At 44.4% G+C, this 25,139-nt stretch overlaps 1 protein-coding gene and 1 non-coding gene across 2 annotated transcripts in view; both read right to left on the bottom strand.

Annotated features, from left to right (window-relative positions):
* ccar1 (cell division cycle and apoptosis regulator 1) overlaps nucleotides 1-25,139 on the bottom strand; it is a 156,413-nt gene that overhangs the window by 111,950 nt on the left and 19,324 nt on the right. Inside the window, exons 5-10 of the mRNA XM_080205362.1 lie at nucleotides 24,696-24,728; nucleotides 23,440-23,627; nucleotides 18,054-18,168; nucleotides 10,874-11,051; nucleotides 4,130-4,259; nucleotides 3,052-3,213 (exon numbers count right to left, since the gene is read on the bottom strand). Coding sequence (XP_080061488.1) covers nucleotides 3,052-3,213; nucleotides 4,130-4,259; nucleotides 10,874-11,051; nucleotides 18,054-18,168; nucleotides 23,440-23,627; nucleotides 24,696-24,728 — 806 coding nt within the window. The remainder of the gene's footprint in view (nucleotides 1-3,051; nucleotides 3,214-4,129; nucleotides 4,260-10,873; nucleotides 11,052-18,053; nucleotides 18,169-23,439; nucleotides 23,628-24,695; nucleotides 24,729-25,139) is intronic.
* Nucleotides 2,482-2,546, bottom strand: LOC145354621 (small nucleolar RNA SNORD98). Its single transcript, XR_013888887.1, has one exon. It is a non-coding gene; the product is annotated as a small nucleolar RNA SNORD98 (small nucleolar RNA).

Here is a 25,139-nt window from a genome sequence, read left to right as displayed (position 1 = left end):
ATCTCCTCCGGTTCCACACACAACTTCCCTCTACTGTCTGTAACTGGCCCTAATCTTGCCCTAACCAACCTTCTGTTCTTGACATACCTGTAAAACGCCTTAGGGTTCTCCTTAATCCTATCAGCCAAAGTCATCTCATGTCCTCTTTTAGCCCTTCTTAACTCCCTCTTCAACTCCCTCCTAGCCAATCTAAAACTTTCTAATGCACTACCTGAGCCCTCAAGCCTCATCCGAACATAAGCCTCCTTTTTCTTCCTAACCAACGAATCAACTTTTTTAGTGCACCACGGTTCCCTGGGCCTACCAAATCCTCCTTGCCTGACAGGGATATACCTATCACAGACCCGCAGTAGCTGCTCCTTGAAAAATCTCCACATCTCGGACGTTCCCAGTCCCTGTAATCTCCTAGTCCAACCAATGCTTCCTAATTCTCTCCTAATAGCCTCATAATTACCCTTCCCCCAGCTGAAACTACTGACCCGAGGTTCACGCCTATCCCTTTCCATCACTAAGGTGAACGTAATCGAATTGTAGTCACTATCCCCAAAATGCACACCAACTTCCAAGTCTAGCACCTGGTCTGGCTCATTACCCAGCACCAAATCCAATATAGCCTCACCTCTAGTCGGCCTATCTACATACTGAGTCAAAAAACCTTCCTGCACACTTTGAACAAAAACTGACCCCTCTAACGAGCTAGAGCTATAGCAATTCCAATCAACATGAGTAAAGTTAAAGTCCCAATCCCTCTCTATCTACTCTGTCTACATCTTAATTTATCAGAACCTCTAACTGTCAGGTCTTGAAGAAGTCTCAGCTTCTCCCTCTACTTGAGTAATTAAAGTCTCTCATTCCTGGAACCATTCCCATGAATCTTTTCTACACGTTCTCTAATGCCTTCCACCTCCTACATGAATGGGGATGAAGTGGAAATGATTGAGAGCTTCAAGCTTAGAATCTATATAGTGCAGGAGGTGGCCATTCGGTCCATCGAATCTGTACCGACTATAAGCCCACACAGGCCCTATTCCCATTACCCCACATATTTACCCTTAGGACTAGGGGGCACAGCCTCAAGATAAAGGGGGGGCGGTTCAGAACGGAGTTGAGGAGGAACTTCTTCACTCAAAGGGTGGTGAATCTCTGGAATTCTCTGCCCGTTGAAGTGGTGGAGGCTGCCTCGCTAAATATTTTTAAGAAGCGGGTTGATGGGTTTTTGATAAGAGAGGGGATTAAGGGTTATGGGGAGAGGGCGGGAAAGTGGAACTGAGCCACGACAGATCAGCCATGATCTTATTGAATGGCGGGGCAGGCTCGAAGGGCCAGATGGCCTACTCCTGCTCCTATTTCTTATGTTCTTATGTTCTTAATCCCCGACACTAGGATCAATTTAATACGGCCAATCCACCTAACCTGCACATCTTTGGACTGTGGGAGGAAACTGGAGCACCAGAGAAACACACGCAGACACAGGGAGAATGTGCAAACTCCATACAGACAAAAGCCCAAGGTCAGTATTGAATCCAGGTCCCTGGCACTGTCAGGCAGCAGTGTCACCGTGCTGCCCCTAGGTGTCCAGATCACCAACAACCTGTCCTCGTCCCTCCACGTCAACATTATAGTTAAGAAAGTCCACCAACGCCTCTTTTTCAGGAGATTCCGCTACAACTCGCGTGGATTTCTACAAGTACACCATAGAAAGCATTCTTTCCCGTTGTACCGCAGCTTTGTATGGCTCCTACCCTCTCCAAGACCGCAAGAAACTACAAAGGGTCGTGAACAAAACCCAGCCCCATCACTCAAGCCAGCCTCCCATCCACTGACTCTGTCTACACTTCCCGCTGCCTCAAAAAAGCAGTCAGCACAATCAAGGACTCCACACACCCTGGACACTCTTTTCTACCTTCTATCATTAGGAAAATGATGCACAAGTCTGAGATCAAGTACCAACCAACTCAAGGTCAGCTGCTTCCCTGCTACCATCAGACTTTTGAATGAACCTACCTCACACTAAGTTGATCTTTCTCTATACCTTTGCTATGACTGTAACACTACATTCTGCACTCTTTTCCTTCTCAATGGACAGTATGTTTTGTCTGTGCAGCATGGAAGAAACAATACTTTTCATTGTAAACTAAGACATGTAACAATAATAAAATCAAATCAAAGATCAGGCAAGAAACATTGCATGAAACTTGCTGACATCACAGCAGACTTGACTTGTCCAGTATTATCAGCTGGGATGAAAATTATGGATTTCAGGAGTAACAGTTAGCAAGCAGCCTGGCAACTGCAGAACGTACAAGAATGTTAGCCTTTAATTCCCTGGTTAGTGTACATGTGGACCTTGTACTGTGCAACAGGAATGCAACAAGTAGTTGCTCAGCCAATTCAGTGTGTGGGGACAAATCTGTACCCAGTGCATAGGTATATTTCAGTACATGACCAGAGCCTCAAACACACACTATTGGCATTTTGAATGGGTTCAGCAGTTTTTTTTCCACACTGTCATTTCAGCAATGGAATAGGATTAAACATCATTACCCATGTGTGTTTTTGCGTGTGTTCAGGTCAAACTTAAAATAGAAAGCTTAACTTGAAATGTGTTATGAATAAATAAAACAGCAACAGTGAATAACGTGCATGCTGACTGGAGCTCTAAACTTCTCAGTCCAGTTAGTGGTATTAGACAAGTTTATACCATAAAATAGTCATTTATTTTATTTATTTTACACAGCATGCACACATTTAAGTCTACTTGTTTTTAATTCACAGCATGGAGAGGGACAGGTTTTACACACTTCCATTGATTTTGTTTTATCATTGGGTGCTTCTTCTCTCCCAGTTATAAACAGAAAGCATTAAAGACAAATTAAAAAGATCATGCACATTTTGAGGACAATACTCAAATTAGCAATGGTCACAATTAATCCTTTGATAACAACGTGTCACTTCAAGGAACACAACAAGGCAAAAAAAAAAATCTTTTAGTAAGTAGTGCTCCATTCACAAACATGGTCACTAACAATATCTAGTCAGTTATACACATACCAATCCAAGGAAAACTTGGAGAACTGCACTGTGTAACGAGGAACCACACGTCTCTGTCTCCTTGGTGACCTGTCCCTCTCTCGCCGTGGTGATCGTTCCCGGGACCGTTTGCGTTGGGGTGACCGCTCACGTGAACGTCTTCTGTCCCGCTCTCTCTCACGGCTAAAATGGGGTTAAAAGCGGAAAAAGAAATCATTACGTACAGCTGCTTTCGTATTTTGTTGCAATCTTGTGCAGACTTGTGTCTTACTAAATAACACAACATGAAGAAAACCACTGCTTTTAATAGAACGGAAAAAGCAAATTTAAAACATTTTCCAAGTGTATTGATCGTGTGCATGATGTCGAGTCTTAATTTAAGAACATAAGAAATAGGAGCAGGAGTCGGCCATCTAGCCCTTCGAGCCTGCTCCGCCATTCAATAAGATCATGGCTGAAGTGGATCAGTTCCACTTTCCCGCTTTCTCCACATAACCTTATCTATCAAAAATCTATCTACCCGTGACTTAAATATATTCAGCGAGGTAGCCTCCACCACTTCAACGGGCAGAGAATTCCAGAGATTCACCACCCTTTTGAGTGAAGAAGTTCCTCCTCAACTCTGATCTAAACTGTCCCCCACCCCCTTATCTTGAGGCTGTGTCCTCTAGTCCTGCTATCCTTTCTAAGTGGGAAGAATCTCTCTACCTCTGCCCTTTACAGGACGTAAACAGGATGTAAATTTACAGGATGTAAACCTCCCACCAGCCCTCTACTAACCTTACCTGGGAGCCATTCAACACCCACAAGTTGTTTTCCTGTTTGGAGAATTACAGCGCAACATACTCTCGACCCAACCTGGCATGCACACAGGAGTTTTCCTGCAGGTGACGTGATTGGAAATGGGACCCCAGGCGGTTTTCATCAAAAAACACAAAGGCTGGCCCCTAAGTACTGCCCTGTGGCAGATTAGTTAACTCTGGAAAATTCTGCAGCTATCATCAATTCATCACATAATCCAAAAAGAAATCTAGGGAGATGGGGGTTAGGTAATGATGAGCACAGCTTGATTTAGGTATGATTTTATCGTTTGTAATACCTTCTATCATCTTTCCTGGTTAACGTTATTTCCAGTCTCTCATTGCGGGTCATGAATCTGGATGGTGGTTCAATCCTCCTGACAGCTTGTGGCTGTGGAATGACACGCACCGGAGGCTGCAGCAGCCCAGCTGAAACAGAAATACAAGTGAAGTACCATTACAGGGCAACAATATATCCAAATGCATGCAAAGGTCAGAGCAATTGTCTTTTCAAAAAAAATTAAACACCACTTCTAAAGTGACGTTTTAAGCTGCGCTCACTGACAGGCTTCTTGATTTTTTGTCTGGGAATGCTAGCTTAAGGCATGGAATGTCAGACTTGGAGACAGAATTTTACAGCACCAAAAGCTGGCCACTCATCATGTCTGCACTGGCCATCAAGCACCTATCTATTCTAGTTTCATTTTCCAGCACTTGGTCCATAGCCGTGTATGGTATGCCATTTTGAGTGCTCATTTAAATACTTCTTACATGCTGTGAGGTACTCACATCTACCACCCTTTCAGACAGTGAGTTCCAAATTTTCACCATCATCTGTGTGTAAAAGATGTTCCTCAAATCCCCTCTAAATCTCCTGTCCTGAGCCTTACATCTTTTATCCCTAGTTATTGACTCCTCAACTAAGGGGAAAAAATCTACCCTATGTCCCTCAATTTTGCATACCTCAATGAGGTTTCCCCCTCAGTGTTCTTTGCTCCAAGAGCAAGCCCAGCCTAACCATCCTCTCTTTGTAGCTCAAATACTGCAGTTCAGGCAACATCCTGGTGAATGTCCTCTCCATCCTTTCTAGTGCAAACACATCCTTCTGATAGAGGAACAGATATGTAGGTAGATTTTGGCAAGGTGTAAAAATAACAGTGTTGTTGTGCTGGAAGATTTTAACTTCCCCTATATTGATGGGAACTCACTCAGTGCTGGGGTGTGGACGGGGCAGAGTTTGAAAGGAGTTTGAAGGGCTTCTTGAAACAGTACGTAGATAATCCAACTAGGGAAGAGGCCATGCTGGACCTGGTATTAGGAAACAAGTCCGGTCAGGTGGTTGATGTTTCAGTAGGGGAACAGTTTGGGAATAGTGACCACAAGTCAATCAGCTGATGGATAAAGATAAGTGTAGTCCTCAAGTTAAGGTACTAAATTGTGTGTGGGGGGTGAAGGTTAATTACAACAATAGTAGGCAGGAACTGAAGAATGTAAAATGCATAAGGATGAAGGATAAGTATGGCAAGTTTTGGGAACCTTGGATAACGAGAGATATTGTGAACCTAGCCAAAGAGAAAATTGAAGCATTTGTCAAAGCTAAGAGGCTGGGAACACACAAAACAGGTGTGGAATACAAGGCAAATAGAAAGAAACTTAAGCAAGGAGTAGGCAGAGGAAAAGGGATCACAAAAAAGCCTAGGGATTAGGGAAAATCCCTAGGCTTTTTATACATATGTAAAGAGCAAGAGGGTAGCCAGGGAGCGGGTTGGCCCACTCAAGGACAGCGGAGGGAATCTGTCCATGGAGCCAGAGGAAATGGGCGAGGTATTAAGTGAGTACTTTGCATCAGTATTCACCAAAGAGAAGGACTTGGTAGATGAGGAGTCTGGGAAAGGGTATGTAGATAGTTTGAGTCATGTTGAGATCAAAAAGGAGTTGTTGGGGTTCTTGAGAAACATTAAGGTAGACAAGTCCCCAGGGCCTAATGGGATTTATCCCAGAACACAGAGAAGCAACGGAGGAAATTACTGGGGCCTTAAGAGAAATCTTTGTATCCTCACAGGGGAGGTCCTAGAGGATTGGAAAATAGCCATGTTATTCCTTTCTTTAAGAAGTGTAGCAAGAATAATCCAGGTAATTACAGGCTGGTGAGCCTTACATCAATGGTGGGGAAATTACGAGAGAGGATTCTTCGAGACAGGATTTCTTCCCACTTGGAAATAAGTGGGCGTATTAGTGAGAGGCAACATGGTTTTATGAAGGGGAGGTTATGTCTCACTAACTTGACCGAGTTTTTCAAGGAAGTGACAAAGATGATTGATGAGGGTAGGGCAGTGGATGTTGTCTACATGGGCTTCAGTAAGGCCTTTGACAAGTTCTGATATGGAAGACTGGTGCAGAAGATGAAATCGCATGGGATCAGAGGTGAGCTGACAAGGTGGATACAAAACTGGCTCAGTCAAAGACGACAGAGGTTAGCAGTGGAAGGGTGCATTTCTGAATGGAGGGCTGTGACGAGTAGCGTTCCTCAGGGATCAGTTCTGGAACCTCTGCTGTTCCTAGTACATATAAACGATTTGGAGGAAAACATAACTGGTTTGATTAGCAAGTTTGCGAACAACACAAAAGTTGGTGGTTTTGCAGATAGCGATGAGGACCATCAGAGGATATAGCAGAGTATAGATCAGTTGAAGGTTTGGGCAGAGAGATGGCAGATGGAGTTTAATCTGAACAAATTGAGGTAATGCGTTTTGGAAGGTCTAATACAGAGAGGAAATATACAGTAAATGGCAGAACCCTGAAGAGTATTGATCAGCAGATATCTGGGTGTATGGGTACACAGACCACAAAGTGGCAATGCAGGTGGAGAAGGTAGTCCAGAAGGAATACGGCATGCTTGCTTTCATCAGCCGGGGCACTGAGTTTAAAAACTGGCAAGTCATGCTGCAGTTTTATAGAACCTTAGTTAGGCCACATTTGGAATGTAGTGTTCAATTCTGGTCGCCATACTACCAGAAGGATGTGGAGGCTTTGGAGAGGGTACAGAAAAGATTTACCAGGATGTTGCCTGGTATGGAGGGATTTGCTATGAAGAGAGTTTGGAGAAACTTGGTTTGTTCTCACTGGAACGACGGAGGTTTTGGGATGACCTGATAGAAGTCTACAAGATTATGAGAGGAATGGACAGGGTGAGTAGTCAGAAGCTTTTTTCCAGGGTGGAAGAGTCAATCACTAGGGGGCACAAGTTTAAGGTGCAAGGGGCAAGGTTTAAAGGAGATGTACGAGGCAGATTTTTTACACAGAGTTGTGGGTGCCTGGAACTCATTGCCGGGGGAGGTAGTGGAAGCGGATACAGTAGTGACTTTTAAGGGCGTCTTGACAAATACGTGAATAGGATGGGAATACAGAGATATGGTCCCTGGAAGGACAGGGGGTTTTAGTTCAGTCCAGTTGGGCAACATGATTGGTGCAGGCTTGGAGGGCCGAAGGGCTTGTTCCGGTGTTGTAATTTTCTTTGTTCTATAGTGAGATGACCAGAAAAGTACAGAGTACTTTAGCTGTGGCCAAATGGGCATTTTGTACAGATCCATCAGAATTTCATTACTCTTATATTCTATGCCTCAACTAAAAAAGGTAGGGATACCACATGTCTGCTTAACTACCTTATTGACTTTCAGGGACTTGCAGGCATGCAGCCCAATCTCTTTCTGGTCCTCTTCTGTACTTGCTAACATCCTACCATTCATCGTAAACTTCCTTGCCTTGCTAGTCTTCCCAAAATGCATCACCTCACACTTTTTAGGCTTATATTCTGTTTCATGTAATAATAGAATTCCAACGGTGCAGGAGGAGGCCATTTGACACATCGAGCCTGCACTGACTCTCTGACACAGCATTTTACCCAGCCCTTTCTCCATAACCCCACATATTCACCCCACTAATACCCCCAACCCACATACCTTGGGACAATAAGGGGCAAATTATCATGGCTAATCAACATAACCTGCACATCTTCAGACAATGGGAGGAAACCGGAGCACAGAATGCTACAGTGCAGAAAAGGCCTTTGGCTCATTGAGTCTGCATCAACACATGAAATGCCCTGACCTGCCCACCTAATCCCACTTGCCAATATTTGGTCCATAGACTTGAATGTAATGGCATGCCAAGTACTCATCCAGGTACTTTTTAAAGTACGTGAGGCATCCCACTTTCACCACCCTCCCAGGCAGGGCATTCCAGACCATCACCACCTGAGTAAAAAAATGTTTCCTCAAATCCCCCCTAAACTTCCCACCCCTCATTTTTAACTTGTGCTCTCTCGTAACTGACCCTTCAACTAAGGGAAATAGCTGCTCCACCCTGTCCATGCACCTCTGCACCCAGAGGACACCCATGCAAACACAGGGATAATATACAAACCCCACACAGTCACCCAACGCTGGAAATGAACCCAGGTTCTTGGTGCTGTGAGACAGCAATGCTAACCCTTGTGCCACTGTTTACCATTGTTATGCCCACCTGACCAGCCCATCTGTATTGCCTTGTAATCTAGGCAATACTGCTGGGTTGGTCAGATGGGTATTACAATTGCCACACCACCAATTCTTTTGTCAAATGCAAAATTACTAATCAAACCGCACCCCCCCCCCCTCAAAATTTCCACCTAGATCATTAATGCACACAGCAAGGCACCAACCCAGCGCCAATCTCTGCAGTACACCACTGAAAGGATGTTTCCAGTCACAGTAACAACCTTTGGCCAACACCCCCTGCCTCCACAAAGCCAACTTTGGATCCAATATGCCAAACTGCCCTGGATCCTGTGAGGTCTTACCTTCTTGATCAGTTCCCCGTGTGGGATCTTGTCAAAAGTCTTGCAAAAGTCTTGCTCCATGTAGACTACAACTGCACAGCCCCTCAATTTGTTAGGCATGATCTGCCCCTGACAAAGCCATGCTGACTATCCTTTATTAATACTTACCTCTCCAAGTGCAGATTAATTCAGACTCTGAATTTTTTCCTATAATTGCCTACCACTGATGTTGTGATGGGAGGGGTGGGGTCAATCATAAGTTTGTGAATGATACGAAAATTGGTGGGATGATAAATAGTGAGAAGGACAGCTTTAGATTACAGGCGGATATAGACGGGCGAGTCAGATAGGCCGATCAGTGGCAAATGGAACTCAATCCGGATAACTGAGAGGTGATGCACTTGAGCAGAACAAACAAAGCAAGAGAATACATGATGAACGGCAGGACTCTGGGCAGCCCTCTTTTAAGGTTCTATAGGAGGCCCTCTTTTAAGGAGGGCTCTGGAAAGCAGCAAGGATCAGAATGATCTTGGTGTGCATGTACACCGGTCCCTTAAGGGAGGAGGACAGGTGGATAAAGTGGTTAAGAAGGCATAGAGTATACTTGCCTTTATTAGCTGAGGTATAGAGGTTATGCTGGAACTAAATAAAATGTTGGTTAGGCCATAGCTGGAATGCAGTCCTGAAATCCACATTATAGGAGGAATGCAATAGTGCTGGAAAGGGTGCAGAGGAGATTGACCAAGATATTGCCTGGAGAGTTTTAGTTACAGAGAGAGATTAGATAGACTAGGGTTGTTTTCCATGGAGCAGAGGGGGAGAAACATAATGATGTATAAAATTATGAGAGGCATAAATAGAATAGACAGGAAGAAACTTTGCTCCTTGGTGGAGGGATCAATGTCTGGGAGCATTGATTTAAGCTAAGGGGCTGGAGGTACATAGGGGATTTGAGGAAAGATATTTTCACCCAAAGGGTGATGGGCATCCGGAACTCTCTGCATGAAAAAGTGGCAAAGGCAGGATAACATTATAGTAGTATATAGATGTGCACTTGCGATGTCAAGACATAAAAGGCCAAGTGCTGGAAAATGAGATTATGTCCTTGGTTTGTCTTCGGCTGGTGCTGACATGATGGGTGAAAGGGCCTTTTAATGTGTTGTATACCTCTATGATTTGATCATCTCTCCTCACTGTAGTAAGTTTTCTTCTATATTTAATTGTGCAGCGACCCCTCCTGTGTCTCCACTCTGCAACCCTGACAAAATAATTTAACCTTTGCAACAGCACTGGCAAACCTCCCCATAAGAATATTGGTCCCATTCCAATATTACAACCTGCCTGACAAGTCCCATCTTCCCCAGAAACCTCAAGACCTCCCTCCTGCACCATCTCTTCAGTAATAAATTCATCTGCTCTACCCTCCTATTCCTATACTCACTAGCACATGGCACTGGGGGTATTTACAGATTACAATCTTTGAGGACCTGCTTTTTCAATCTGCTACCCAATTCCCTAACTACTTGCTGCAGGACCTCATCACTCTTTCTGCCTATGTCCCTGGTACCAAAGTGAACCACAATCTTTAACTGTTCATCCTCCTCTAGATTGTCCTGCAGCCGTTTAGTGGCATCCTTGATCCTGGCACCAGGGAGGCAATACACTATATTACAGTGGTTAGAACTGCTGCCTCAGAGCACCAGGGACCCAAGTTCAATTCCAGTCTTTGGTGACTGTCTGCGTGGAGTTTGCATGTTCTTTGCTATCTGCGTGGATTTCCTCTGGGTGCTCTGATTACCTCCCACACTCCAAAGATGTGAAGTTAGGTGGATTGGCCATGCTAAATATCCCCCAACTGTCCCGAAGTTAAAAGGATTAAGCATGGTAAAATGTGTGGAGTTACAGGATAGGGCAGGGGGAGAAGGCCTGGGCAAGACACTCTGACAGAGTGCAGACTTGATGGGCAGAATGGCCTCTTTTGCACTTTAGAGATTCAATGATGATTCTTCGATTGTGATTGGCTCATCAGAGGATTCGTACTTAACGTACAATGCAGATCTTTAGCTGTCTTAAACGTAACTTACAATAATGCAAATTCAGGTATTGTTATTGATTTAAATGTGTAATCTACATTTAATCTACAATAATGTGACTGTAACTCCTGTGGGTGACATGTGTTTAATCTACAAGAATTAGTAATATGAATGCAGATCTTATGGTGGCTTACGTTTCTGCTGTGGTTGCTGCAGTAACGGTTGAGGCTGTGCTGACAGCAAAGGAGTGAGGGGAGCAGCTGCCATGGATGCTTGCAAGAGAGACTGGGGCTGAGGTGGAACACCATATGGCTGCTGTGCGAGAGGCTGCATAACAGTAGGTGGCGTCTTGATGAGTGGTTGAGTCTGACTCTAGGAAGTCAAAAGAAAAATAGTTGAGTGCTCTTCAGCACAAAGACAGAGCTATCAAACACGCATATATATTTTATACAAATAAATAATACACAAACCTATGCATAGTTAATGAATGACTTTTCTAATTGCATTAAATGTATCAAATTAGACAGGTTTGTTTCTGACCCTCTTACAGATAAAGAGGATGTCCCATGTGGGAGAATTTAAACTAATTTGGCTGTGGGATGGGAACCAAAGCAAAGGTGATTTAACTGAAGGGGAACCAGACAGTAGGGCCAGTAAGACTCAAAGGAAGAGCAGGCAGGGTGTGGTTGCTAATCAAAAGTGATCTGATGAACTGAAGTGCATTTGTTTCAACGTGAGAAGTGTAACAGGTAAGGCAAATGAACTTAGAGCTTGGGTTAGTACTTGGATCTATGATGTTATTGCTATTACAGAGAATTGATTAAGGGAAACACCAGGATTGGCAGCCTAACATATGTATCCCAGGATAGAGATGTTTCAGGCAGGATAAAGGGGGATGTAAAAAGGGTAAGGGAGTAGCACTTCTGGTTATGGAGAATACCACAGCTGTACTGCGGGAGGACACCTTGGAGGGCTCATACAGCGAGGCAATATGGGTAGAGCTCAGGAATACAAAGGGTGTAGTGACAAAGTTGGGGGTTTACTATAGGCCTCCCAACAGCCAGCAGGAGATGAAGGAACAGATATGAAGTCAGATTTTGGCAAGGTGTAAAGTAACAGGGTTGTTGTGGTGAGAGATTTTAACTTCCCCTCTATTGACTGGGACTCACTTAGTGTTAGGGGCGTGGATAGGGCAGAGTTTGTAAGGAGCATCCAGGAGGGATCCTGAAACAGTGTGTGGATAGTCCAACTAGAGAAGGAGCCACATTGGGGTCAGGTGGTCGACGTTTCAGAAGGGGAGCAGCTTGCGAACAGTGACCGCAATTCAGTAAGCTTTAAGGTACTGATGGATAAAATTAAAAATAGTCCTCAAGTTAAGGTGCTGAATTGGGGGGAAGGCTAATTACAATAATATTAGGCAATAACTGAAGACTGTAGATTAGGGGCAGATGTTTGAGGGCAAATCAATATCTGGCACGCGGGAGGCTTTCACATGCAAGTTGATAGGGATTCAGTACCGGCACATTCTTGTAAGGATGAAGGATAAGTGTGGCAAGTTTTGGGAACCTTGGATAACAAGAGATATTATGAGCCTAGTCAAAGAGATAATGGAAGCATTTGTCAAAATTAGGAGGCTGGGAACACACAAAGCAAGTGTGGAATACAAGGAAAGTAGAAAGAAATTTAAGCAAGGAGCTAAAAGGGGTCACGAAAAATCACCGACCAGCAGGATTAAGGAAAATCCTAAGGCTTTTTAAGCTTTTTAAGTGTGCCTCAGGGATCTGTTTTGGGGCCACTGTTGTTTGTAATTTTTATTAATGATCTGGATGAGGGTATAGTTGGGTGGATTAGTAAATTTGCTGATGACACCAAAGTTGGAGGTGTGGTAGATTGTGAGGAAGGGTGTCATAGTCTGCAGGGAGACTTAGATAGGTTGCAGAGCTGGGCCGAGAGGTGGCGGATGGAATTTAATGCGGAGAAGTGTGAGGTAATTCACTTTGGTAGGAGCAACAGATGTGTCGAGTATAGGGCTAACGGGAGGACTTTGAATAGTGTGGATGAACAGAGGGATCTAGGTGTGTGTGTACATAGATCCCTGAAAGTTGGGAATCAAGTAGATAAGGTTGTCAAGAAGGCGTACGGTGTCTTGGCGTTTATCTGCGCTGTAATGTTCAATGTTCTATGTTCTATATACGAAGAGCAAGAGGGTAGCCAGGGAGAGGGTTGGCCAACTCAAGGATAGGGGAGGGAATCGATGCGTGGAGCCAGAGGAAATGGGCGAGATATTAAATGAGTCTGGGAAAGGATGTGTAGATGGTTTAAGTCATGTTGAGATCACAAAGGAGGTGGTATTAGGGGTCTTGAGAAACATTAAGGTCAACATTCCCCAGGGCCTGATGGGATAAGAACATAAGAAATAGGAGCAGGAGTAGGCCAACTAGCCCCTCGAGCCTGCCCCGCCATTCAATAAGATCATGGCTGATCTGTCGTGGCTCAGTTCCACATTCCCGCCCTCTCCCCATAACCCTTAATCCCCTCTCTTATCAAAAACCCATCAACCCGCGTCTTAAAAATATTTAGCGAGGTAGCCTCCACCACTTCAACGGGCAGAGAATTCCAGAGATTCACCACCCTTTGAGTGAAGAAGTTCCTCCTCAACTCCGTTCTAAACCGCCCCCCCTTTATCTTGAGGCTGTGCCCCCTAGGCTACTATCCTTTCTGAGCGGGAAGAGTCTCTCCACCTCTATCCTATCCATCCCATTCATCATCTTATACGTCTCAATGAGATCTCCCCTCATTCTTCTAAACTCTAACGAGTACAAGCCTAGTTTATTCAGCCTCTCCTCATAGCTCAACCCCCTCAACTCCGGCATCAGCCTAGTAAACCTCCTCTGCACTCCCTCCAAGGCCAAAATATCCTTGCGTAAGTACGGCACCCAAAACTGCACACAGTACTCCAGCTGTGGCCTCACCAATGCCCTATACAGCCGCAGCAAGACCTCCCTACTTTTATATTCAATCCCCCTCGCGATGAAGGCCAGCATCCCATTCGCCTTCCTGACCACCTGCTGCACCTGCAAGCTGGGTTTTTGCGACTTATGCACAAGGACCCCGAGGTCCCTCTGCACCGTCGCCTGCTGCAGTTTTTCTCCACGTAAGTAATAATCCTTCCTACCATTATTCCTACCAAAGTGGACCACCTCGCACTTGCCAACATTAAATTCCATTTGCCATTTCCTGGCCCATTCGCCCAGCCTATCTAGATCCTTCTGTAGACTCTCCACACCCTCCGCACAGTTTGCCTTTCCACCAATTTTGGTGTCATCAGCAAATTTCGACACCCTACACTCAGTTCCCTCCTCCAGATCATCTATATAAATGGTAAATAGCTGAGGCCCCAGCACCGACCCCTGGGGCACTCCACTAGTCACCATCCGCCAATCCGAATAGCACCCATTGACCCCCACTCTCTGCCTCCTATTTGACAACCAGTCCTCTATCCACGCTAACACCCCACCCCCAACTCCATGCCCCCTGACCTTCTGCAATAACCTCTTGTGAGGTACCTTGTCAAACGCCTTCTGAAAATCAAGAAAGACCACATCCACCGGCTCTCCTCTATCCACCGCCCTAGACACATCCTCATAGAACTCCAGTAAATTTGTCAGACACGACTTCCCTTTAACAAAACCGTGCTGCGTCTGCTCTATCAAGCAGTTTCCCCTCAAGATGCCTCGCTATTTCCTCCTTGATGACGGATTCTAACATTTTACCTACAACAGACGTTAAACTAACTGGCCTATAATTCCCCGCCTTTTGCCTGGCACCCTTCTTAAACAACGGCGTAACATTAGCCGTTTTCCAATCTTCCGGCACTTCCCCGGAATCCAGCGACGTCTGGAAAATAACCACCAAGGCATCCACTATCACCTCCGCCATTTCTTTCAGGACCCTCGGATGCATTCCATCCGGTCCTGGGGACTTGTCCACAATCAGCCCCTCCAGTCTGTCGAGCACCACCTCTCTAGTAACAGTAATGTCATCGAGACCCTCCAGTCCTACCACCTTTCCATCTCTAACACCCGGCAAATTATTCACGTCCTCCTCTGTGAAGACCGAAACAAAAAAGTTATTCAAGACCTCAGCCATTTCCCCCTCCCCTACCACTAAGTCCCCCTTCTCATCCTCTAAGGGACCAACGTTCACCCCAGCCAGCCTCTTCCTTTTTATATATTTATAAAAACTCTTGCTATCCTTTTTTATATTAAGCGCTAGCCCAGCTTCATAGTTTCTCCTATCCTTCTTTATCAACTTCTTTGTCAATCTTTGTTGACAGTTAAACCTCTCCCAATCCTCTTCTCGCCCACTACTCTTAGCTACTCTAAACGCCTCCGCTTTTAATTTAACACTTTCCTTCACCTCCTTCGTTATCCACGGCTTATTACCTCTCCTCCTACAGTCCTTTTTGACCATCGGAATAAATTTCTGCTGAGCACCAAGAAAGATCTCCTTAAAGATCCTCCACTGCTCCTCAGCAGACCTACCTTCCAACGCGCTACCAGTCCACATTCGCCAATTCTTCTCTCATCCTACCGTACTCCCCTCTGTTCAAACAAAGGACGCGTGTCCGGGAACCCACTTTCTCCTCCTCCATCTGCACCAGAAACTCCACCATACAATGATCACTCTCCCCAAGAGGATCCTTCACCTCAAGTTCCCTAATTCTACCCACCTCATTACATAGCACCAGATCCAAGACAGCTCGCTCCCTCGTCGGCTCCAACACACACTGTTCAAGGAAACTATCCCGGCAGCATTCCAAGAACTCCTCCTCGAGCCCACCGCGTCCAACATGGGTCGACCAATCAATATGCAGATTGAAATCCCCCATAACTACCGCCGTCCCATTCCGCACTTATTTGCGCGTTAACAGCCCGCCCCACCTCCAGACGAATCCCAAAATACAGACAGGCAAGGGGGGAAATTGCTAGGGCCTTGAGAGAAATCTTTGTATCCTCCCTGGCTACAGGGGAGGTCCCAGAGGATTGAAGAACAGCCAATGTTGTTCCTTTGTTTAAGAAGGGTAGCCAGAATAATCCAGGTAATCACAGGCCAGTGAACCTTACATCAGTAATAGGGAAACTACTGGAGAGGATTCTTCGAGACAGGATTTACTCCCACTTGGAAATAAGTGAACTTATTAGTGGGAGGCAACATGGTTTTGTGAAGGGGAGGTTGTGTCTCACGAACTTGAACGAGTTTTTCAAGGAAGTGACAAAGATGATTGATGAGGGTAGGGCAGCGGATTTTGTCTACAGTAAGGCTTGAGATGAGGTCCCTTATGGCAGACTGGTGCACAAAGTGAAGTCGCATGGGATCAGAGGTGAGCTGGCAGTGGATACAGAACTGGGTAGGTCATGGAAGACAGAGTAGCAGTGGAAGGGTATGTATCTGAATGAAGGGCTGTGACAAGTGGCGTTCCTTAGGGAACAGTGCTGGGACCTTTGCTGTTTGTAATATATACATAAATGATTGGGAGGAAAATGTAAGTGGTTTGATTAGTTTGCGGATTATACAAAGGTTAGTGGATTTGCAGATAGTGATGAGGACCATCAGAGAATACAGTAGGATACAAATCGGTTGGAGACTTGGGCAGAGAGATGGCAGATGGAGTTTAATCCAGACAAATGTGGGGTAAACAGTAAATGGCAGAATCCTTAAGAGTGTTAATAGGCAGAAGGATCTCAGTGTACAGGTACACAGATCACTGAAAGTGGCAATGCAGGTGGAGAAGTTAGTCAAGAAGGCATATGGCATGCTTGCCTTCATCAGCCGGGGCACTGAGTTTAAAAATTGGCAAGTCACGTTGCAGCTTTATACAAGCTTAGTTAAGCCGTACTTGGAATATAGTGTTCAATTCTGGTTGCCACACTACCAGAATGATGTGGAGGCTTTGGAGAGGGTACAGAAAAGATTTACTAGGACGTTTCCAGGAGGGCATCATCTATGAGGAGAGGTTGGAGAAATTTATTTTTTCCTCACTGGAATGATGGAGGTTGAGGGGTGACCCCAAGATTCATCTACAAGATTACAAGGGGCATGGACAGAGTGGGTAGTCAGAAGCTTTTTCCCAGGGTGGAAGTGTCAGTTACTAGGGGGCACGAGTTTAAGGTGCAAGGGCCAAGGTTTAAAGGAGATGTAATAGGCAAGTTTGTTTTTTTTAAACACAGGAGATGGAGGGTGCCTGGAACTCACTGCTGGGAGAGGTAGCGGAAGCAGATGCAATAGTGACTTTTTAAGAGGCATCTTGACAAATACATGAATCGGATGGGATATGGCCCCTGGAAGTTTTGGAGGCTTCGGTTCAGTCGGGCAGCATGGCCAATGCAGGGTTGGAGGGCATGCTCCTGTGCTATAATTTTCTTTGTTCACAGGAATCTACTTCAGCCTGTTCTTTTTCTATTTGTATCAACAATGTGTTTCAAGCAACACTAAGCTCTTTTATTCATCTTCAAGGCAGGCAATTGCGTAGTGGTAATGTCACCGGATTAATAATCCAGAGACATAATCTGGGGACATGAGTTCAAATCTCATGGCAGCTGGTGGAATTTAAATTCAGTTAATAAATCTGGAAGATAAAACTCGTCTTAATGGACAGTTCTAAAACTCATCCTTGTTGTTCCAATGAAAAGCAACATCCCACAGACAGACACCCTTCTTCAGCATGAGTTAGCACAAAACAAGTATGCTTACACGATGGATTTCCAGCTTTTTAATACTTCTGGACAATGATCCCAACAGTAGTTTTCAGAGAGGGATATATCCTCCAAACTGCAAAACCTCAGAGGTAAACCCAATCTCTGGCACTTCCAAAACCAGCCACCCAGACAACAAACCTCCAACTCCAGAGAGAGGGAAAAATACTGCTGTCACTCTCAGCTTCAAGCAGCTTCTGAAAAATAAAACTAAAATCGGGCTTTTCTGTGGTCCCTAGCCACATGACCTGACTTGTCAATCACACTCAATTAAGCTCTAGTCTGCCATCCCAGGGAACACGAACAACAGAATACTGCATTAGTTCAGATTAAAAGGAACATGATGTCGGTTTCAGTAACAATAAAGAAAACTGGCTGTAAGCAACATGACACCGATAAAATACCAGAGACTGCTAAAATATCTCCGAGAAATATAATTAAATACATTTTCTAAAGGCACAGTACCATCACAAAAATAATACATGTGCCAAATTACATGGATAAGGGAGGGGAATGGGATTAGGTAGAATGCTCTTTCAGCGAACAAGTGCAAACCCATTGGGCCAAATGGCCTCCTTCTGCAGTGCAAAGATACCATGATTCATTCAATTAAGCTCACCTGATTGGGCAGAGTTTGTATTCGCTGTGCATTCCATTTGAAGGGCATGTTGGGGTTGTAAGCAGCTTCCACCAGAACCCGGTCTCCTACCTGGGGCGCCTTGCCTTTCACAGCACTAGTGAATGAAACAACAATTAGTCAATACACTATAGCAGAGCAAAGAATGTACATGCATAAATGAACTAGAATTATACTGAAAGGTTTCAAAGTTTAACATGGGGAAAAAAAATGAACTTTAACCTACAATGTCTCCATTTGTTAAACTTAATAGAGATCGCCATCAGCAATCTGCCTCAGCTGTGTGCTCAGAGGTCTGCCGCCAAGTTGTTCACAGTGACTAGTGGACCAGGCTGATGTGACCGTTTTCTTCAAAAGTGTCATGTAGTAACCAAGTTATCCTTAACCCCATCTTCTTCCTTACCTACTCACTGCTCCTCAGCAAAATCATCTGAAGACAAACAGTTAGTTCCACATGTTATGTTAGTGTGTTAGCTTTTATTGGTACAGGGATTGAGTTTCGCAGCCACGAGGTCATGTTGCAGCTGTACAAAACTCAGTGCAGCCACACTTGAAGCATTGTGTACAGTTCTGGTCGCCACATTATAGGAAGGATGTGGAAGCATTGGAAAGGGTGCAGAGGAGATTTACCTAGTATGGTGGGAAGGTCTTATGAGAATAGGCTGAGGGACTTGAAGCTGTTTTCGCTAGAGAGAAGGTTAAGAGGTGACTTAATAGAGGCATATAAGATGATCAAAGGATTAGATAGGATGGACAGTGAGAGCTTTTTTCCTCGGATGGAGATGGCTAGTACGAGGGGACATAGCTTTAAACTGAGGAGTGATACATATAGGACAGATGCCAGAGGTAGGTTCTTTACTCAGAGTAGAAAGGGCTTGGAATACCCTGTTCGCAACTGTAGCGGACTCGCCAACGTTAAGGGCATTTAAATGGTCATTGGGTAAACATATGGATGATACTGGAATAGTGTAAGTTAGACGGGCTTTAGATTAGTTTCAAAGGCCGGTGCAACATCAAAGGGCTGAGGGCCTGTACTGCACTGTAATGTTCTATATTCTACTATCCTAGAAATTTGAATCCCTCCCTCAAGCCATCAGGATGTTGCCTGGATTGGAATGTTTGAGCTATAAGGAGAGACTGGATGAACTTGGATTGTTTTCTTTAGAGGAGGGAAGGCTGAGGGAGATTTGATGTGGGGAGCAGCTGTTTCATAGAATCCCAACAGTGCAGAAGGAGGCCATTCAGCCCATCGGGTCTGCACCAACCACAATCCATTGTATCTAAATGGATACAAAGTTGGCTTCTTGACAGATGCCAGAGGGTGGTTGTAGAGAATTGTTTTTCAAACTGGAGGCCTGTGACCAGCGGTGTGCCACAGGGATCAGTGCTGGGTCCACTGTTTTGTGGATGTGCCGGCGTTGGGCTGGGGTAAACACAGTGAAAAATCTGACAACACCAGGTTTAAGTCTAACCGATTTATTTGATAGTACACTTACCAGCTTTTGGGTTAGTCCCTTCGTCAGGTGAATGGAGAGTTCTGGCCTCAGACAGAGCATATAAAGCACAGACAGTTTACAGATTACTGATTAGAATGTGAATCTTTACACCTAACCTGCTGTTCAAGTCTTAAAGTGGCTGGCAATGTGAGTGGAAGGAGCACTGATCACAGGTTAAAGAGATGTGTATTGTCTCCAAACAGTACAGTAAGTGAGGTTTTGCAAACCCAGGCAAGTCACGGGGATTACAGATAGTGCGACATGAACCCAAGATCCCTGTCGAGACCTCCTCACGTGTGCAGAACTTAGCTATCAGTCTCTGCTCCGCGACTCTGCGCTGTCGTGTGTCGTGAAGGCCGCCTTGGAGAATGCTTACCCGAAGATCAGAGGCTGAATGCCCGTTGTCGTAGCGTCTGCATGGTACATTGGGGAGACCATGCAGAGGCTACGACAACGGATGAATGAACATCGCTCGACACTCTCCAGGCAAGACTGTTCCCTTCCTGTTGGTGAACACTTCAGTGGTCACGGGCATTCAGCCTCTGACCTTTGGGTAAGCGTTCTCCAAGGCCGCCTTCACGACACACAACAGCGCAGAGTCACTGAGCAGAGACTGATAGCCAAGTTCCACACACGAGGATGGTCTCAACAGGGATCTTGGGTTCATGTCGCACTATCTGTAACCCTCGTGACTTGCCTGGGTTTGCAAAACGTCACTTACTGTACTGTCTGTAGACAATACACATCTCTTTAACCTGTGATTAGTGCTCCTTCTACTCACATTGTCGGCCACTTTAAGACTTGAACAGCAGGTTAGGTGTAAAGATTCGCATTCTAATCAGTAACCTATAAACTGTCTGTGCTTCACATGCTCTGTCTGAGGCCAGAACTCTCCATTCACCTGACGAAGGGACTAACCCGAAAGCTAGTGAGTGTACTATCAAATAAATCAGTTGGACTTAAACCTGGTGTTGTCAGACTTTTTACTGTGTCCACTGTTATTTGTCATTTATATTAATAATTTGGATGAGAATTAGGGGACATGGTTAGTAAGTTTGCAGACGACACTAAGATTGGTGGCATAGTGGACAGTGAAGAAAGTTATCTCCAATTGCAATGGGATCTTCGTATAAGATGATGAATGGGATGGATAGGATAGAGGTGGAGAGACTCTTCCCGCTCAAAAAAGACAGTAGGACTAGGGGGCACAGCCTCAAGATAAAGGGGGGGGCGTTTTAGAACGGAGTTGAGGAGGAACTTCTTCACTCAAAGGGTGGTGAATCTCTGGAATTCTCTACCCGTTGAAGTGGCGGAGGCTGCCTCGCTAAATATTTTCAAGAAGCGGGTTGATGGGTTTTTGATAAGAGAGGGGATTAAGGGTTATGGGGAGAGGGCCAGAAAGTGGAACTGAGCCATGACAGATCAGCCATGATCTTATTGAATGGCGGGGCAGGCTCGAAGGGCCAGATGGCCTACTCCAGCTCCTATTTCTTACGTTCTTATGTTCTTATCTTGATCAATTGGGCCAGTGGGCTGAAGAACAGCAGGTGGAATTTAATTTAGACAAATGCAAGATTATGCATTTTGGTGGAATAAACCAGGACAGGACTTACTCAGTTAATGGTAGGGCGTTGGGGAGAGCTACAGAACAAAGATCTAGGGGTACAGGTTCATAGCTCCTTGAAAGTGGAGTCACAGGTGGACAGAGTAGTGAAGAAGGCGTTTGGCATGCTTGGCTTCATCGGTCAGAACACTGAATACAGGAGTTGGAATGTCTTGTTGGAGTTGTACAAGACACTGGTAAGGCCACACTTGGAATACTGTGCGCAGTTCTGGTCACCCGATAATAGAAGAGATATTATTAAACTAGAAAGAGTGTAGAAAAGACTTACTAGGATGCTACCGGGACTTGACGGATTGAGTTATAAGGAGAGGCTGGATAGAGTTTTTTCTCTGGAGCGTAGGAGGCTGAGGAGTGATCTTATAGACGTCTATAAAATAATGAGGGGCACAGATCAGCTAGATAGTCAATATTTTTTCCCAAAGGTACAGGAGTCTAAAACTAGAGGGCACAGGTTTAAGGTGAGATGGGAGTGATACAGAAGTGTTCAGAGAAGCAATTTTTTCACACAGAAGATGGTAAGTGTCTGGAACAAGGTGCCAGAGGTAGTAGTTGAGGCGGGTACAATTTTGTCTTTTAAAAAGCATTTAGGTAGATACATGGGTACGATGGGTGTAGCAGGATATGGGCCAAATGTGGACAATTGGGATTAGCTTAGGGACCTAAATAAAAACCGTCAGCATGGACAAGCTGGGTCGAAGGGCCTGCTTCCACGCTGTAAACCTCTATGACTCTAATCCCACGCAGGCCCTACTCCCATAACCCCACATATTTCCCCTACTAATTTCCTGACACGAGGGTCAATTTAGTATGGCCAATCAAACTAACCTGTACATCTTTAGACTGTGGGAGGAAACCAGAGTACCCGGAGGAAACCCATACAGACATGGGGAGAACGTGCAAACTCGACACAGAGTGTGACACGAACCAGGAATTGAAATCAGGTCCCTGTGAAACAGCAATGTTAACCACTGTACCACCGTGCCGCCCTTGTTCCCCTTGACTGAGGGGGGTCAAAGCTTTAGGGTCAAGGGTAGGGGATTCAGAGGTGGCACAGTGGTTAGCACTGCTGCCTCACAGCACCAGGAGACTCGGTTCAATTCCCAGCTTGGGTCACTGTCTGCGTGGAGCTTGTACATTCTCCCTGTGCCTGCATGGATTTCCTCCGGTGCCCCTCCAGCATGTCTTTCAGACTGTGGGCTAGGAGTATTGACCCAAACAGATGCCAGAGCGTGGTGACTAAGGGAATTTCACAGTGCCTTCATTGCAGCCTTACTTGTGACTAATAAATAAACTTTACTTTAAAAAGATTTTCACTCAGAGGGCTGGAAATCTGGAATGCATTGCCTGGAATGGTGGTAGAGGCCAGAAACCTTGCATTCTTTAAAAAATATTTGGATAAGTACTTGAAACATCATAATTTTCAAGGATACAGGATAAATTCAGGTAAATGGGATTAGCACACCTTTAGTGGTAGTTATTGTTGGTGCAGATGGGTCAAAGGGCATATTCTGCACGGACTTCTCCATCATTCAGAATGGGCTCTTTGTTAAAATCCCTACTCTCATTGGTTATTACATTGACCGTCACCATTCATGATTGGACAAGAGCTGCAGACCCATGATCTGATTGAAGGACTGCTTAGCTCTACCTATTGCCACACACCAGTGTCACCTTCCTCTCACATTCAGGAGAAGCTACTCAAAGGGAAAACTACCGAGCTAAACAAATACGAGATTGATATCCAATAATTAAAACTGTTAATGCCTCACCTCAAAGGTGCTGACAGTGATGTTACTCTTATATAAAGTTCTGGTTAAATCCTAAAGTACAGCATCAGAAGTTTGGGATTAACAGGTTATGCTATAAAACCAACTTAAATGAATCAGGCTTGCACTCCCTTGAATACAGAAGATTAAGAGATGGGATTTGATAGGGTGGGTGGAGAGGAATTATTTTCAGCAGTAGAGTCCTGAACAAGGAGGCACAACCTTAAAATTAGAGTTCAGTTGTTCAAGCACCTCTTTGCACAAAAAAATCTAAATCTTTTCTCCCAAAAAACTGATGAAGCTGGTGGTCAATTGAAGATCTCAAAAGACATTAATAGTTCTTTTTTTAGTAAGGATTACGGAACAAAGTCTGTTACGTGTTAAGATATAAATCATCTATGACCTAATTGAAAAACAGGTGTAATGGGCTGAATGGCCTCCTCCAGTTTCTACTACATGCAAGTTAAATACAAGGCTCAAACCTCAGCTGAAAAAAGACATCTTCATCGACAAATCCAAAAGTATCATGAAGCTTCGTCACAACTCCAGTGAAAACCCGCTGCTTCTGAGGTTGGGTTTGTTGCTGTGTAGCCCGGGGTGCTGGGTAAGAGACAGTAATTTGAGCTGTTGTCTGTGGAGCATTAAGGCTTGTAGGTAGAGCCACTGCTGGCTAAAAAAAAAGTCAACAGAATGAATTATCACAATTAAACCAACAGAAATGTTTTATAAAGGTATAGAGCTCAAAGAATATGGGACTGTGTCAACTCCATCAAATCTGACAAATACTGTTTAATACATACAGCAACCTTCATCACCAAGGGAAAGAGTGTCACATCTCAACTGCAATTCAGACCTTTTATGCATTGCATGAACCAATTCACACTGAAGCGGGGCAGAAGTGTTATCTGTGAAAACTATTCTTCTTATAAAATAACTTGTCCTTTCAGATGCCCCAGGGCTCAGTGGGTAAATCCAGACCACAGCATGGGACTGAGCTATCCAGTCTCTGAGACTATATTAAATTAACTGCTCTCAGCCAGGAGAGTAGTTAGGCCAGGACCCACTTGGTTACCAAGTAAAAATAAAAATCAGGTCTGGGAATGCTGGCTGATGAGCATCCAGGGACTCCAGAGCAAAGCACACATGTACAGTGGTTGAGTGACGACAGGAGTGGGATTGGCCAGGAAGCCTCCTATTGTTCAATAGCCTGTCAATACTTACGAGTGAACAGACATTTGGGACATATGATTGTCAGATGAAATATTAGTCATTAAAAAACTTGGATGTTTCCCTGTTTAACATATAAAACATGCAAACTGTACATTAAATAGGGCGGGGAGAGGGCGGCAGGCGATGGCGGGGGGAGGGCAGCAGCAGCAGCACTTTACATTATTCCATCTTTATTGAAAATTATTGCTTTCCTGAAAAGCAGTGAATAGAGTCAGAGTGACAGAAAGCAAAGAATCCCAAATCATTGCAGGAAATTAAATTAATTTTAATCAGGAATGCCATATCAACATTTTGGTGAGTAACTGGTCTATGTGGAAAAATAGAAGTAATGTGTGTGCAATTTGTGATGAAAGAGAGAATATAGCAGTATTAGCTATCCACGACTGCTAAACTGAAATGCATGATTGCAAAATGAAAGATATGAACAAAGACAGATCTGTATGAAATAATATTACTTCTGGAATAAGGCCTAATGTTCAGTTATAACAAAAATAAATAGTAAACTTACTTGAGGAAGCAAAGCTTGCGGAGGCTGCTGTAACTGAAAAAAGAAATTAATCTTTACATCCAATTTCTTAAATGCTCAAGTCTTCAAAATCATTAACAAATGCTAAGCTCTGTTCATACAGCTCTTCCTGTGCCCAATAAGCAGAACTGCTAATACTCCAGTGACAGTGAAAGCTCTTCATTTCAGGGACAGTTGGCAACTGGACAGCCAACATGTATGATATTAAATGGCGCAAGTCCAAAAGCGACATCTCAAGATCCAATAAACAGATAATTTCAAAAAGTCATTCAGTAACATGAAATTTGAAGTCAGATTACAATCAATTCTCAGTTTGTTTGAATAAGATTCTGCCCATTGTGAAAACTGTTAGCAATGAAAATATACCACATATGATTGGGAAGCATTTAAAATTCCCAAACTATTTAAAAGCTTGAAATTTATTTA

The sequence above is a fragment of the Carcharhinus amblyrhynchos genome, chromosome 17 (genome assembly GCF_965287045.1).
Source record: "Carcharhinus amblyrhynchos chromosome 17, sCarAmb.v2.hapA, whole genome shotgun sequence".
In the NCBI taxonomy this organism is placed as follows: domain Eukaryota; kingdom Metazoa; phylum Chordata; class Chondrichthyes; order Carcharhiniformes; family Carcharhinidae; genus Carcharhinus; species Carcharhinus amblyrhynchos.
This window is presented reverse-complemented; position numbering and strand designations above follow the sequence as displayed.